The following is a 15,940-nucleotide window of genomic DNA, read 5'->3' as shown; positions in this document are numbered from 1 at the left end:
AGGGCCTGATATATTCTCTGGGAATTTTGTAGGGTGTTGCTGTATCTTAGAGCAATGTTCTTATTGCTTGAGGGGAAAACAAGGTGGTTTACCCCAGCTAAATGCCTGCAGGAACTTATTCCACAGCGTTCAGCAGATTCAGAGACAGGCTCAGTGTGGGAGGTGGAGCAGTTCTGTAGATGGAAAGGGCTGTAAACATTTCAGTGAACAGAGAAGATGAGAGAGCTGTTGTGGGCAAATGAATTCTAAAACTAGGCCAGCTGGGGTTTTAACAGCTGAAAGGAAAGTCTGAGACTGAAACTGCTGTGCTATCACAAGATGTGCTTAAATTCACGAGGAACTCGCTGCTTGGTGCTCTGTGCTGACCTCGGAAGGTGCTGTGCCTCTGCAGGCCTGGGCTGAATTAGTCAAACAGTAAGTTCAGAACAGCAGACATCACAAAACTATAATATTATATCTAAAGGTAAGCAAAGAACCAAGTGTGAGATGTTTGGCAGAGATAGATGACTAAGCTGGATGTCATATCACTGTCCTCAGCTGATGTCTGCAGACTTTAATCCACTGGTGAGCCAGGACTTCTTGCGAGATGAATTTTATTTTTTTTTTGTGCTAAGGGGTTTTCAGCAATTGATGGTGAATAAAACTCATTAACTGAAGGAATTTAAAGGGAGGGGGGAGTTTCAGTTCAAACAATTACTGTTCTAGCACTTGATACAAAAAACTTATTACATTAGAAAGCAGAGTCAGCTAAAAACAGCGGGATGTCCCATCCACCAAGGAGCTGGTTCTGCAAGGAATATATTCTTTAATAGCTCTACAGCTCCCAAATGTCCCTGGGCATTCTCCACAAAGGCTCTGCTTTGTGCCTGGCTGCACTGATCCCTTCAGCTGGTTCTGGTCCAGCTGTGGTTTCATTCTCTGACACAGGGTAAGGACTGATCCAGGAGTGCCCACAGTTATCTGGGCTCTACTGCTGAAGTAAACAGACAGGATATTTCCATGCTCCAGAGTCTGGCCTCCTCAAAAACAGAGCACAGATCTGAATTTCAATATTACTGCTGTTATAGGTGGGAAAGAAAATGATGGCCAAGGGATAGCATTCTGCAGGAGAAATTCAGGTCTGCTTGGATGTGAGTCCCAACAAGCTGTGAAGATGAACTTGGCTTTTTTGTCTTTGAAAGCACTTAAAGATTCTGCATGATGTGGTGCCATTTAGTCCTGTGTTTCCTTTTAATAGTTCCTGAAATGTTGAAGGTATAGATTATGTTAATGTACCTTTTAAATTTTTTATGGACTGAAATAGCTTCAAAAATTAACCTTTTGAAAACACTTGGGTAGATCACTCAACAGGCTTTTAGCAGCCTTTCTTTCCAGTATCGTGCTGCCTCCTGTTCCAGTAAACGAGGAACTTTGATTGACTGAGGTTATGTTCAGCTTCCTGGCCCAGGAGCAGCCTCCAGCTGATGCTGGTGATATTTTTATTTTTCATTAGTTCATCTGAAAGTCTCAGCTGTTTTCCTGCCAGTAAAAAGGATGAAGTCTGTTTATGCTGCGTGAGTGCTGTACCAGTTTGTTGTTCAACACTTGCTAATAGAGCTCTGACAAACCAAAACAAGAATTTCATTTCTTCATGGTGCAATAATGCTGTCTATTTATCAAAGGGTTACTTACATTTAACATGGATAATCCCACCATCATTAAAACCTGAGTTTTCTGCAGTGAGAGGGAGGATTCCTCCTGTTTTCTGCTAGACCTGGCTTCCCTCACATTTTGCTTCCTGAGCCACCTCAGGTACTGTAGGCTTTGGAAGACTGGAAAGAATCTGCCTATGGAAGTTTTCTTTTTCTGCTTTACTGTGTCACAGAATGTGACAGTTGGGTTGTACCCAAGTGTGTACTCTTGAGTGTTCCACCGAGTTCACCTCAGGTTGCAAGTTCCTTTAACAAACAGAGGAATGGGTCTTATTTGCTGCTTTTCCTTTCCCTGTTGTTTTTCTTGAATTGTTTTTGCATCCTCAACATCTTGTTGTAGCGTATAAGTGCAGAATAGACTTACTGAGGTGCTGGGGTAAATGAAGAGGTCTGGAGTGAGCAGATGCCCAGTTTAACACTGCTGCCAAAAATCATGGGTCTGATTATAGCTCCTTGGTTTGAAAGAAAACAATAAATCAGCATTTGAAGAGGGTTTGAGATCTGTACAGCGTTATGGTTAACATATATGCTTCAGCAAATCTTTTTTCCTCATGTGTAGAAAACTCTTGGCTTATGTCTTCATCCACATCTTTTTTTTTTTTTTGGCTGCAGCCAGGCACACTAAATAGTGATTAAACAAAAAATTAAATTTCCATTTTTGTGCATTTGGCATTTGAACGCTGATCAATTGCTTTGGCGGCGTGTTAAGCAACAGTGTGGTAGACAACAGAAGGGGCTTATTTACAGCAATCTGTCTAAATCCATTTTCAATGTATTGCTTAATATGCCTTTTTACTTTAGTTCATTTTCAGTTTTTAAAAAATGAAGGCTGGAAACAGGAAGGAGAACAGTTTAAGATATTGCTGGAGAAGTAATCACTCCTTAGTGGTAAACAACTTGCAGCTCCTAAGGAAAAGAGAATGTGCTTGAGCTGAAATAGAAGTTATGGGCTTGTTGGAGGAGTTAATGGATGGAATTCAATGGCTGGTGCACTTACACAGCCTGACTACATGATCATAATGAAGCCTTCATGCTTTAAAATGTGCTTTTTACATGCTGTTTACAATTGACCATTTAAAAAAAAAAAAAAAAAGCAATATTTTTGCAAAATGCAAAGCTAACGCAGAGCAAAAGTGAAAATTGCTGACCTCTTTTATAGGGATAGAAATTCACGTCCATAATGTGAATTTACCCTAACCATGCAGAATTGACAGCTCCAATGTTCAAACAATGGTCACTGCTTTCCACAGATAAAATGCACATAAGGGGGGGATATGCTGGAGGGTTTGGACAAAAATGTTCTACCTCCTGCTATGCAGTTAGAATTAATGAGAAATTAGGATGAGAGTGGCAATTGAGATGAAATACAGCATTACACATATGACATAGCTCCCCATAAAGGAGATGCTCATTTAAGACTTAAAGCAAAAATCAGTCCTAGGAAACTTGCTGTGTTTTGCAGATTGCTCTGATATCACAGTCTAGAGCATTTGTTGAAGGAGTATCATCAAGTTATGTAATTTGCATAATTGAGTCAAATCCCATGCAGCATCCCTGAAGGAAACCACTAAAAAAAGCAACATTCTGGTCCCTGTATGCTGTGTCTGGATTTCTAGAGCTCAGACATCTTTTACAAAGGTGGGGGGGGGAGCAAGAAAGAAGGAAAAGAGCTTCCAAAATCACATCAATGTCAGCAACCTGCCCATTTTCCCAGGGAGAGGGACTTTGAGGACATATGTGTGCATCCTTCTTCTGCCCGTGGTGGCATCGTGCCTGCAGCCTTACACACAGCCCTGCTGATAGTGGTGCCATGAGATAAGAACTGCAGTTGAGGAGGGGGAAGGCAAATGTTTTATGGTTCATTCTGACTTCTTTTGGTGGTCTGCTGAGATTAGGTTGGCGTTGCAAGTGTGGTTCTTAACCAGAAATATGGCTGTGATTGGGCTGCTGCAGCTCCACCTTCCCTCCAGGGCTGTGTGGATGGTGAGGGCTGGCAAGGTCACCGAGGCAAAGACACTGATACTCCTTTTCTAGCACTGAAAATCACTTCAAAATTAATGTTTAGACACTGTTGACAGAACTTGTCAGTGACTCACAGCAGACTTTTCAGTTACGCTGTTTTAACAGCGACCTGCAAAACCAGTGTAAGCATTGTATGTTTGTTTGCAAGGGATACAGTAAGAAATAGTCTAACCTCTTAACATTTACCCAAGCTGAATTAAATGTAGTGGAGGACTCCAGTGTTGGATGAAGTAAGGTAACTTCTCTGCCCAAGACCAAAAAAAGCTCCAGAATGCCGCATGTCTGCCATGACCTGGAACTGCATCTACTCTTCAGGATTCTAAAAGCCACTTGGAGGTTTATGTTGATCCAACAGAGGTTCATGTTGTGCTTATCCTGTGTGAATCTCTCTTGGTGTTCAGTTGTCCAGGGCAGAAACACCATGAGCACTGCAGGCAGAGGAGCTGATAATGACTCACCCTGCACAGTCCTCATTTCATTTTGCCGATGCCAACATGAAGAAATGTTGATCCTTTTAAGTCTCCAAGACTGAGACTTGTACTGAGCTGTACAGAGCCTGTTCCCAGGACTCAGGATCAATAGCTCTTGCTCTGTGTACCTCTGAAGTCCCACACTGCAGTTCAGAGAGGTCTGAATAACTGATACATGTGCTTCATAGTTTTCCCTCTTGCTTAATTTAAAGCTTGTGAATTGCTGACATGTGTGGCCCTGACAGGATTAGCTTAACCCAGCTCAGATATTTTTGTGTGTAAATTTATCTGGGACTGAGAGAAATACATCTGTGTGCTTGACTTTCTACTGTCCATCTGCCTCATTGGTGCTGTGTGTAATGCAGTGGCAGTCTGTGATTTTTTTGTTCTTTTTGTTTTTGTTTTTTGTTTTCCTTTATTTTAACAACCCTGGAGGATGGTGTGCTGCTGCCTCCTTTCCCTCTATCTCAGAGTTTAAATTGCTTGCATTAGGTTGTTGCTTGCTCTGAGGATGTTTACATGCACATTGCTGACCCCTCTGAAGAATGGCTTGAAGCTGTGCAGAAAATTTACTTCCCGGTACACATTATCCTACACTGGGCACACAAACACAAGGATCACTCCAGCCCAGAGCCTGGGGATGCACACGCTGAGCAGGGATGGCTGCAAATGCTTTTTAATGGCTTTTAGGCTGCTGCTGTGGTGGGACAGCTGTGTAATGGTGAGAGATGCCCCTCCTGAACCAGCCCAGTGCTGTGGCTTCCCTCAGAGGGTTCTGGAGATGTCGGTGTGAGTCCTTTGTGTGTTTGAAGCATCTCTCCTGTCTCCTGGGAGCTGTTGTGGAGGACAGCTCCAGATCCATCCAGTTAGTGTGTTCCAGAAGGAATGAGTCGTGGTTGTATCCCAGCTGGCAGCTCAGCCCCACGCAGCCGCTCGCTCACCCCCGCTGTGGGGTGGGGTGAGAACTGGCAGAGTAGAAGTGAGAAAACTCATGGGTTGAGATAAAGAGTTTAAAAAGTAAAGCAAAAACCCCGCAAAGCAAAACAAACCAGGGAATCCATTCCCCACTTACCGTGGGCAGGCAGGTGTTCAGCTTTCCCCAGGAAAGCAGGGAAGATAAATGTCATCACTCCAAAACATCTCTGCTTCCTCCTCCTTCCCCCAGCTTTATGCACTGAGCTTGCCACCACATGGTCTGGGATGTCCCTGGGGTCATCCCTCCTGGCTGTGTCCCCACCCAGCTTCCCTTTGCTGAGGGCAAAGCAAAAAAGCCTTGACTCCGGGTAAGCCCTGTCCAGCAGCAGCAAAAACATCCCTGTGTTATCAACACCTCCCAGCACAAAGCCAAATCACAGCCCCATACCAGCTCCTGTGCAGAAAATTAACTCTGCCACAGCCACAGCCAAGAGCAGCCCCCATAGGTACCTGCAGCAATGGGCAGGTATTTTCTAAGGGATGTTTTCAGAGGGAAGGGAGGTACCTCTGCAATTCTAGTTTAAGTTGCCCAAGTCCCAGGAAGAGATGGGATTTAAATACTTTTAGCAATGCTCTATTAGAATGGATGTCTGTTTGCTGGTGGGTCTCAGTTTTCCCTTTTTTCCCCAGGTTGCCTGAATTCCCTGCTCACTTTGTATGGGTTTGACTTGGGGTGCTGGGCTCCCAGAAGCACAGTGGGTGTTGTGAGGTTCAGAATTGCACTGTGTGTTCTTCCTGCTGGATTCCCCTGGACACTCTGGCCATGCTCTCCTCTGCAATGGTGGGTGGGGTTTCCAGAGCAACTGTTTTTGAGGGATTTTTAAACACATGTTTAATCCCAGCAAATGGCAGGAGGGATAGTGGTGTTGTCAGTGATTCTCCTGGTGTGTGCAGTCAGTCCAGAGCACTATAAAAAAGAGACAAAAGAGACTTAAAATACAGAAATTTCAGACTTGCCAGTTGTTCCTGTGCCCATTATGATACTCTTGCAGAAGACTAGTGCTCAGAGAGCTGGCGAAACTCTCCTGGCAAGGAGGTGCTCTGGTCTGTGAGAGCTTTCCAGGACTTTTCCTGGCAGAGGAGTATCCTGGAGAGGAGACTGGTCAGTGAGCTGGTCTGGCAAAGAATTGTTCTCGCAAAACAGAGGCAAAAATTCCACAGGATGGTAGTGTGCTCTAGTGTGGGTTATTTAGTGGGAATGATTAGAAGGGGTGGCATTATCACCAGGTAGGAATTCGCAGGAGAACAGTGGTGCTTAATGGGACAGCTGGAAAACCCCAAGGCAGGTTAAGCAAATTAGCTTGATATTTATGTTTGGTGAGTTCAGGTGAGCCCTTCCATGACAGGAGTGTGTGGTTTTTCACCAGCTCAGCTGCTTTGGGGCTGCACTTGCCTTCTCCTGCATGATGTGAATCAATAAACCTTTTGCAGTGCCTCTCATGACTCCTCTTTCCTTCAGCAAATGTGAGTCTGCATTGTGTGCAGTCAGAGGTGAGCTGGAGCTGTTGGGTTACTGGGGATCTTCATTTGCTGACTTGTTTTCAAAGCGCCCGTGGCTTTTGAATTTCAGGAACAACATAATGAAATGGAATCTCTAATTGGGTTCAGCAGCTAGAGTCTTAATAAATGACCTTTTAAATCTTATTTTGATTTTATTCAGGTATGGTAGCGTCTCATTAATAATGATCCTGCAATAGATCTCCCATTACATCTATTTAATTAACAAAAAGGCTGTAAGATGTATTGGATGTTTTCAAAATGAAAATGGGAGTTTTTAATAGATTCTCTGATTAAGAAATACTGTTCTGCATATGGATGGTGCCCTGGAAAAATATCACTTAACAGACACAGATAAAGTTCTGAGACAAGCAAAACTCACTTCCTCCTCACCCCTTTCAGGCTAAAAGCCACTCGCTTGTGATGATCTTGCCTTAAGGGAGATGTTTAATTTCCTCTTACAGGAAGGGGAGGCTTCTGAGGAAAGGTTTCATTTGTTGTGTATTTATTATATATCCAATTTTTTGTTTAAAAGGCATCTTACGTGAGGCAAAAGAAAGACTCTTACTATGCTGATGGACAAAGGAAAAAGGACTGGCATAACAAAGAAGCCATAAGGAGGGACTCTGAGCGTGTAGGTATGTAAGATTGCTAGAAGAATATTTTAATACAGATTGTAACCTTGATTTTATTTGGTAGGCTGAGTGTAGAACAACGTGTTCACCTTCAGGGTCAAGGTGATGTTCTTGACATGATTCAGCATTAAAGAAAATTCATCTGTTAATCATCAGCTGTATTAATCCAAATTAAATTCCTTTTTCCTCAAGTCCACAATAACTATTTTTAAGAGCACACGTATCACATAAATCTTGGTATTTCTGTGGCAGGTGAAAAATTGATTTTTAAAAAACTTACAGTCACCCCCCCCATCCCCCTCAAAAAAAGCATGCATGCACCTCTCCCAAAAATGGGAGATCCAGACAGGAAGAATAAGAAAAACATTCTGGACTATAACGTTCATGCAAGTCTATTCCATAATTCTGGGGTTTGTCTTGCATTGCAAATAAGGCCCATTTTGAATGTCACAGCTTTACACTGATGTGTTTGCAAGGGCTCTGCCCCTCAGTGCAAGAGCACAGATCCATCTGTGCTGAGAATTCCAGCAGTGCTGAGACATTCAAACCACATGGATTCTTCCCACGGTGAAACAAAAGGCATTCTGTAGATGCTCCACAGCATTGCTGAAAACCCTTCATCTGTTTCTGGTGTCAGAAGGAAGACTTTTACCTTCAATTTGCACAGCTGAGTGGTTTGTAGCAAAACTGCTTATCAGATAAAATTGTTAAATTGATGTGGTTGACCTGGTGCTAAATATGACAGCACAAAACTAAGAAATGTTCTAAGGACACTAAGATGCTCTTTTTTTTGCTATATGGATTAGTTTCTGGCCCATTAAGCACTAATTAGCAGCAATGATCTGTATTTACTTTCTGTCTATCCACAGGAAATGGAGAACAGGGAAAACCTTACCCAATGACTGACGCAGAACGAGTGGACCAGGCATACAGGGAAAATGGCTTTAATATCTTTGTGAGTGATAAAATTTCTCTGAATCGTTCTCTTCCAGACATCAGGCATCCAAAGTGAGTATACAGTTTGCATTTCTAGGTATGAAGGTTTGCAAGATCTAAATTACCACCTCTGTGTTCTTTTTTATTATAGACTCTTGTGCCTTTGTTCATTAAATACAATCATTGTTCATCTGGGTCCTGGTATTTCCTTAATAAAGGACGGTGTGTAGTAATTTCAGTGGGAAATAGAAGATATCAAATCTGGGGAAAAAAAATCAGGTTTTGATTTCAAAAGATTTAAAATTACCACAGACTTGCAACCCTGTTCAGAAGAAATCTTTAGTGTAACCCAGAGGTTCCAGTTCTTATGTTAGCCACTAGCTGAAAATGACTGTGGAATGTTCAGGAGCAGAAAAAGATGTGAGTAGCTTCACTCAACTACGTATGAAGAGTTTTACCAGGTTTATGAGTTGTTTTTGTGGAGTTCTTCCTCATAAAAGCAGCCACATCAGGGTCTACCAGTAGAAATTAATTCCAACTGAATGCTGGCTTTAGAGTTCATCTGATTTTGGACATTATACTGTAGGATGGTGCTGTACTGGATTTTGGTCAAGCTAGAAGGTTTTCTCTAGCAAAAGTGCATCAGTTAGGTCTTAGGCCTTGTTTATAGAAAGCTGAGAGGTTTTTAAATACTGTTTCTGGAATTCTTAATCTTGAAAGCATTGTTAGACATTTGAATCCAAGATTCTTTTGTGTAAAACTGTTTATTACAATTCAGTAAATCTGAATTCAACATCTACTTTATTCATGAGATACAAGTTCCAGAAGTCAGTTTTTATAATTTGTTAACTTCACAATTGAGATATTACCTCTTCAGCTGTCACAGCAAACTAATCAAATACACTGGCTTTGACACCCTCTCTCAATATAAACACATAAAACAAAGTAGTGAGTGTAGCTCCATAAATATTTTAGGCATGCAGCTGAAATGTTTAAACACAGAGATAAATCAGGTAACTGAAGATGTTTGTGGATCAGCCAATGCTCAAGTTCTAGGAAATACAGTTTGAGTTTACGAACCTAAATTCCACCTGGCCTCCATTTACAGGGTCTGCCTTGGGCTCTGAGAACTTAAACACCAAACAATGCCAGTATTTCATTACCTGAGGGTTTAATGTGTTACCTCCCATGCTCCAGTGTTTCCTGAAATTACCGACTCAGTGTTGCTAATTCTGCTATTTAAACTTTTTTAAAATGTGAGACTTCAAACTCCAGCCCCAGATAAAATTAATAAGTGAAATGTCTGGTACACCAGCGACTTAAACTGTGATTAATGGTGCTGCTGCAGTGGTTTACTTGTTCCTTGACACATCCTTTCCCCCAGCACAGCAAACTGTAATTGTGGGGGCCTCGAGGAATGGATAAACAGCATGTGCCTGATGGGTGCTGGGATTAGTTGGGCAGGGAGCAGGGTGGGGATGTGCAGTGAAGGAATTCACGACTGGAAAGATCTGCTGTGCAGTCTCTGTGCCCATTAAAAAAGATATACATGAAATGGTATGGTTTGTGTTACTGGAGAGGTTGATGAGAGCACTTTATAACAAAGTTAGGCTGAGACTTTGTCATAAAGCCACAAGTCCATAAAGAGTATTCCAGAAAGAAGGGAGCTGTGTTTTACAGCTCTTTACTCTTACATGCAGTAAACGAATAGAGAGTTTGGAGACGTGCCTGCAGACAGCAAGGAGTGTGAGGAGAAGGTGTACTGTGGAAAAATGCATCATCTGCCTTGCCCTAAGCTTTGGAGCCACAGCTGGGCTTCTCCCCAACAGCTGCCCTGGGTGGGGAAGGGCAAAGAAGCAGCTGTTGTGCGAGATGGTTTGTGTGGACGTTAATATACCAAATAATGTGTCACCTCTTTGTTAATTGTGGGACTCAGGGAGCTGGGGCACGGCATGTTCTGGATCTGCCTGGTGCACACATACAATTGTTTGTTTCAACAGTCATGTCTTCCCCTGATAACATTTCCTTTAAGCGCCTCTAGGGTTTTTAATATTAAATACTAATTTTGCAGGTCTTGTAAAGCAATTGTAGATACAGTAGCTGGAGGGAAGCAATTTCTCTCCACGCTTAATGGTTAAACTTAATAGCTAAAGTTTCCCACTTGTTAAAGTTAGTCAGAAAATGAGAATTCTAGTTTAAGAAGAGTTAGGAACAGTTCAAGGGCTCTTGGCTCATATTGGAACAGAACTGGAGCTAGTAGCTGTTGGAAGAAGGTTAGGATGGCAATGCCAAGGGCTGGATGAAAGCATTCCCTGCAGCTTCAGTTTGCATCTGTGCATTGCAGCCACAGCCTGCAGGCTCCTGGCAGCACCCCAGGACAATTCATTGCACCCAGAATAAGTTACTGTCCTCTCACACAGGCACCAGAGTAGCTTCCTGTAGGCACAGATGTATCGAACTTGTATAACATAGGTGCATCCTTCTCCGTGCCCTGGGAAAGGTACCAAGAAAAAGCTGCCAGAGCTGCTTTCATTCCCATCTGCCCTTCTGGGGGCCAGGGGAAGGAATTACTGCCTGTGTGCATGGAATTGTGCACAGTGACAGCCTCCCAGGGCCTGGCAGGGCACAGCAGCTTGGGGGCCGTGCAAGGGACAGGGAGCAGCGTGGGACACACTGCTCCTGGACATAGGGCAGCTTGTCCTGCTGGCACTGTCATTGTACCCTCCACACACCTCCATTCACACAGCTACCTCTGGTTTGTTCTGGACACAGAAGGCTCTAGGGGTGGAAGAGGTTTTTGACCCCTATTGAAGAGCTGCTGGTTGTTTTTTAACTACATTGGGTCTCTGTGTGGTCTTAGAGGTTACCTGTTCAACAAGGTCTAAAGTCCACTTATGGCCACACCTGCAGGAAAGTAAACACTGCACTTTATAGTGCAGAATTTTATTTATGAAACTACCTTGAAACCATCCCTACAAGGAAAAAGTTTATTGCCCCTATTACAAAATTAGAAAAATTAATGCACTCTGCATCATTCTGAGGAGTAAAGGACAAAATAATTTGCTTGCTGGTAATTAATACAGAAGTGCTGGTGTGTTTTGGGTGTTTATTGGTGTGTTCTGGCAGCACGTTTTGACTTGCTCTGTCTGTGTCCAGCTGCAAGAACAAGCTGTACCTGGAGAAGCTCCCAAACACAAGTGTGATAATCCCATTCCACAACGAAGGATGGTCCTCCCTGCTCCGGACAGTGCACAGCGTCCTGAACCGCTCCCCTCCCGAGCTGGTGGCAGAGATCGTGCTGGTGGATGACTTCAGTGACAGAGGTAGGATGGCTTGTGTGTGACATCCCCTCCAGGCTTCCCTACCTAAGGGATCAATGCACTTGCAAATATGTGTGTAATGACCTGAGGTTTTTTACTTGCCGGCAGCAGAGGAATGCCAGCTCAGGGGAGTCCTGCTCTGGTACATTTGAAAGCAGAAAATTCATGTTCTATATTCAGGGTGTGCTGGTTTAGCTGCTGCTGACATGAGCTGTGCTGTGTTCTGGGCAATATGAAAAGCCAGGGAAGCTGGTTTTTATATTCAGCTAAAGGCCTGTGTAGCCATTAATGTAAGATGTTAAGTGTTGACTCTTGAAATAACAAAAAACAAAGCGAGAAGAAGGGACTAGCTCACTCCTTACATTCAGCTTTCCTGACTTTTTTTTTTTTCCTTTCTTGATGCAGAACATGTAAAAGAATCCTTGATAAAAGGTTTCCACCTGGGACTACCTATGTTTTGGCTTGCATTTCTCATGAATTTTGTGCTCCTGAAAAGTATATGTGCAGCATCCAAACCTTTTTTCTCTTGCTGGGAACTTCCTTGAATATTTTGTACTGCACTGCCTGGAGTAGTCACCTTGGATTGGGTTGAAGTTCTGTCTGCAGAGGTGTGGAGTCACTGGCACCCCACATCACCACAAATGGAACAAGCATGTGTCATGGCAGCAGCAATGTGTGCACGCAGCCGCTGAGATCTTTTTCTCCGAGCCATTTAAATGGTGCCTGATGCAAATTAAACTCTGCTTTGCCTTGTGTTTTGCACCCTTGCTGTGGTAGAAAGGGCAAGTGAAGGAGGAATCAATGCCTCTGTTACGTAGACATAGCATAGGTGGAGAAATCTCATGGAAAAATTCTCTGACTGGTGTTGAAGAGGGCACAGTAACTTTGAGGGGTTATGGTCAGATCTAGTAACTGTTTTTTCCTTTAGAGTTTTACTAAGACTATTTAGCTTTATAAGTTGCAAAGTTCAAGCCACTGATATTACTCAAGTGAGGCAAAAGAGCTTTCTATACAGATCCTAAAGGATACATCACCAGAAATCTGACATACAGGAAGCTCCTAAATGAGCTCGGAAACAAGTTTGTGAATATTTAGTGTTCTGACCTATACTGGCTTCCAAGTACCCAACAGCTGTAGTGCTTGATCTGAAGTTCTTCTCTCATTAGTTTGCAAGCAAGGTGTGCTGTATTGAACAAATCAATGTTACATGAAATAAGTATTTCTTTAGAGGATTTTCAGGTTAAGGTGAGAAGGAAAACCCACCCTCCTGACAAGGTCTTTTTATTGCTACTCAGTCTAGAAGCAAATTAGACAAGCTCATGGTGTAACCACAAGTGAATTGTACAAATGGATTTCTTTTCAAACATGTGGAAGTAATGAAATCTAGTTTCCTGTGGATCTGTTTTCCTTGTTCTTTAGATGTGCCCTGACCAGGTGAAAAAGAGCCCTCCTGGCTCCACCCCTGCTCCTCAATCTGCACCTGTGCTGTTTGTCCAGCTCACTCTTCTGTGTTCCACCTGCCTCTGATAAGACAGAAACTCTTCTCCCTTCGTCATCCATTCATACAAAGGTTGCAAGATGTACTTGAGATTCATTTGTGTACAGCATCTATTTATAAATGGAAATAAAAGACTCCAGGTGCTGGACAGTGAGCTGAATTGTCAAGGGAAGAGAGTGTGTTAATAAAAACTGGTGTAGGGGTTCTCTGTGGGGGATTTTTCTTGGTTGAGTTTTTTTTAAACCAGTATTTTCTTGCTAGCACAGTTGATGTCTGCACACTGGGACAATTACTGATTAGGATGAAACATCTTTCCTTCAGTGCTGTCAGTTCTGTATTTGCACTTTTCTTCCTTAACCACACTGGGGTTGGCTTACACATCCCTCAATTGGGCTTAGATACATCCTTGGTCTTAGGGGGCTCTTAAATCCTTGCACATGATCTTGACTTGAAAGGCTGATGGTTACAAATTTCTGGTTGTAATTTATCTATTGTTTAAAAAAAAAATAATTAAAACCTAAACAACAGCACTTCAACCCAGTAACTGAGAATTGATAGTTTAGTGCATCAAACTGAAATGCTTGAAGGAGCAGAAGTTCCAGGAAAACTTTTACTTACATGTTACATGTTTGAAAAGAGCACATTCTTGGATTTGGACTGTTGGGCAACTGCTCTGGTTATCTGTTCCTTATGATTAAATTGGGCAGATAATAAGAACTTCATGTCCAAGCTGATCATCATCACAGCTGTGCCACAGAACTGGAGAGGAGTAAAAAGAATGAGGAGAAATTTCTTGATTTTTCTTTGCAAATCATAAATGATTGGTCCTCTGTATTGTCTGAAAAGTATTCTGTATTGTCCTCAAGAATTCTGTGCTTCTGTTTGAAATAATAGTTCCCTAAATTTGTAGCAGCATCTTTCTTTTAAAGTTGCAGAATCACTGTTGGATGTAGTGATAGTAGGGGCCACGTCTGAGATCAGAGGGGCACAGTACAAACAGTAAATGTCATCTCCTTCCCTGAAGAGATCAGTAAATAGTCGTCATAAACTCCAGTGAAAAGCCAAAGATGGAAAGGATAATCACTCAATAAAAATCTTTTATTAATTTTTTCATCGAGATGTTACTCTGACAGGATAAAACACTGGATATCTCTGCTGTATCTCATGTTGGCCTTTCACTCAAGGGTTATCTAAACAGACCTCAAGAACTTTAATAACTCCTTAAAGAATAATCTTCAATAGCTTGACCTTCCCTGGCAAGGAGACACTCTTTCTCTCTCTCTCCTGCCAGCATTTCTTGTGTGCTGACCTGTGCTGGGGTTAAATGTGCTGGGGTTTGCCAGCTGCCCTTGAGGTACAGGGATGCTTCTCTGTTGTTCTGCTCTTTCACTGGTTTCTGGGAATGGTGATATTGGTCCTGATCCATCAGCCTCTTTCATCCCTGTATCTCATGCATGGAGAATCTTTGCTAAATATGGAGAAAAGAGGACTTTGGTAACAATAGAAATTGTAAGTGTGGAAACCTGGCTACTGCAAACAGTGTTTCTCCTGACAGATGTTATTTCATATGTTTTTCATCTGGTTTCAAGCTTGAGAGCAAGGAATTTTTGGTGTGTCTACGAAGAGGGCTGAGAAGTTGGCTAACAGACTGACAGGAGAGTGAAGACAGATTTCTGGGTTAGTTGGTGGCTGCTGTGGTCTGCAGCAAACCTGAGGGGCAGCTGTGGCCGTGTGTTATTGGAGCTCCCAGACAGATGAATCATCATCTGGAAGTGTCAGTAGCCATTTATTTCTTAATTTGTTTGAAACAGACAACTCTGTGACCTTTAGCAATAAACATTTTTCATCCAAAAAATGCTGTCCTGATGACAGCAAATCTTAACAGGGAGCAGCAAAAGCTTTACGAGTCATGTTTTTTAAATGTTTCCTTTGCTTTGTACTTGGAAAGTCAAAATGTCCTGGAACAACTTGCTGTCTGGAGTGGTTTGGGGTTTTGTTTTTTTTTTTGTATGCCTGCAGTATAATACAAATGCTCCAGATCTAAAAACAGGCTAGAGCCTTACCTCACCCAAATTTTGTAGGATTCTGTGTCAGCCAGAGTGCTGTGGGAAATGCTGCCTGTCAGTGGGGCCAGTCGGTGTGGTGGTTCCATCCCCTTTGCCTTGAGCTGCAGACAATGTTGTCACCTCCAGCAGCTCCTTCCTGACACTTAAATCTTCCCCTGTGGGGATTCCCTTGGTAGGTTGGGTTGATTTAAAAGGAGCTGCTTTCCATCATGTGCCATTGGTCACAGCAGAGTGAATATTGCAGGGCTATTTTTTACTTTATTTACAGTCTCTGCTGTCAGTGTAGCATTGCATTAAGACTGCTATAATGCTTTTTCTCCCCATGAACTTGATTGAGAGTGATGTAAGAATTTTCTCCACAGTTCAAAACATTCGTGGGGATTTTTTGTGCAGAAGAAAATAGTTTATATTGAAGGGGGAGACACCAATTCAGCAAATTATTGTTGGAGAATAAGAATCAACCTGCCCAGCATTGGCTGCTTCTTGGTGCAGAGAACTGCTAGAGAGCCACAGACTGATCTCCTGGGTTTGATGAACCTCTGCTATTGCAGACTGGTCCAGAATAATGCCTGCCCTTCCTTATAAGCAGAAATCAGAATGCAACACATGTGAATTACCACTCTAGATTTCCTGATCATAAAAACTCCTTGCTGTGGCAGTCCTGTGTGGATTTGTGGCTTCACTTTTAATTTCTATAGCTATTCTTTAGGTCTGATAGGTTAAATTACACCTTTTCATATGCTGGCTTGCAGGGTACTAATTGCATCCCTCCAAGCCTGTTGTTACCAGAATGGCCCTAAGTAAACTAAAATGTTTTTTCCATGTATATG

The 15,940-nt window shown here is 42.6% G+C and overlaps 1 protein-coding gene across 2 annotated transcripts in view; it reads left to right on the top strand.

Annotated features, from left to right (window-relative positions):
- The window catches only part of GALNT10 (polypeptide N-acetylgalactosaminyltransferase 10), an 81,929-nt gene that overhangs the window by 31,341 nt on the left and 34,648 nt on the right, over positions 1-15,940 (top strand). For both annotated transcript variants that reach the window (XM_086851268.1, XM_086851267.1), the window contains exons 2-4: positions 7,191-7,293; positions 8,160-8,298; positions 11,383-11,549. In XM_086851268.1, the coding sequence (XP_086707394.1) occupies positions 8,189-8,298; positions 11,383-11,549 (277 nt within the window). In that variant the 5' untranslated portion in view covers positions 7,191-7,293; positions 8,160-8,188. The remainder of the gene's footprint in view (positions 1-7,190; positions 7,294-8,159; positions 8,299-11,382; positions 11,550-15,940) is intronic.

This window comes from Cyanistes caeruleus, chromosome 15 (genome assembly GCF_971803275.1).
Source record: "Cyanistes caeruleus chromosome 15, bCyaCae1.hap1.1, whole genome shotgun sequence".
In the NCBI taxonomy this organism is placed as follows: Eukaryota; Metazoa; Chordata; class Aves; order Passeriformes; family Paridae; genus Cyanistes; species Cyanistes caeruleus.
The sequence above is the reverse complement of the archived record's forward strand: the minus strand, read 5'-3'. Positions and strand labels throughout refer to the sequence as shown.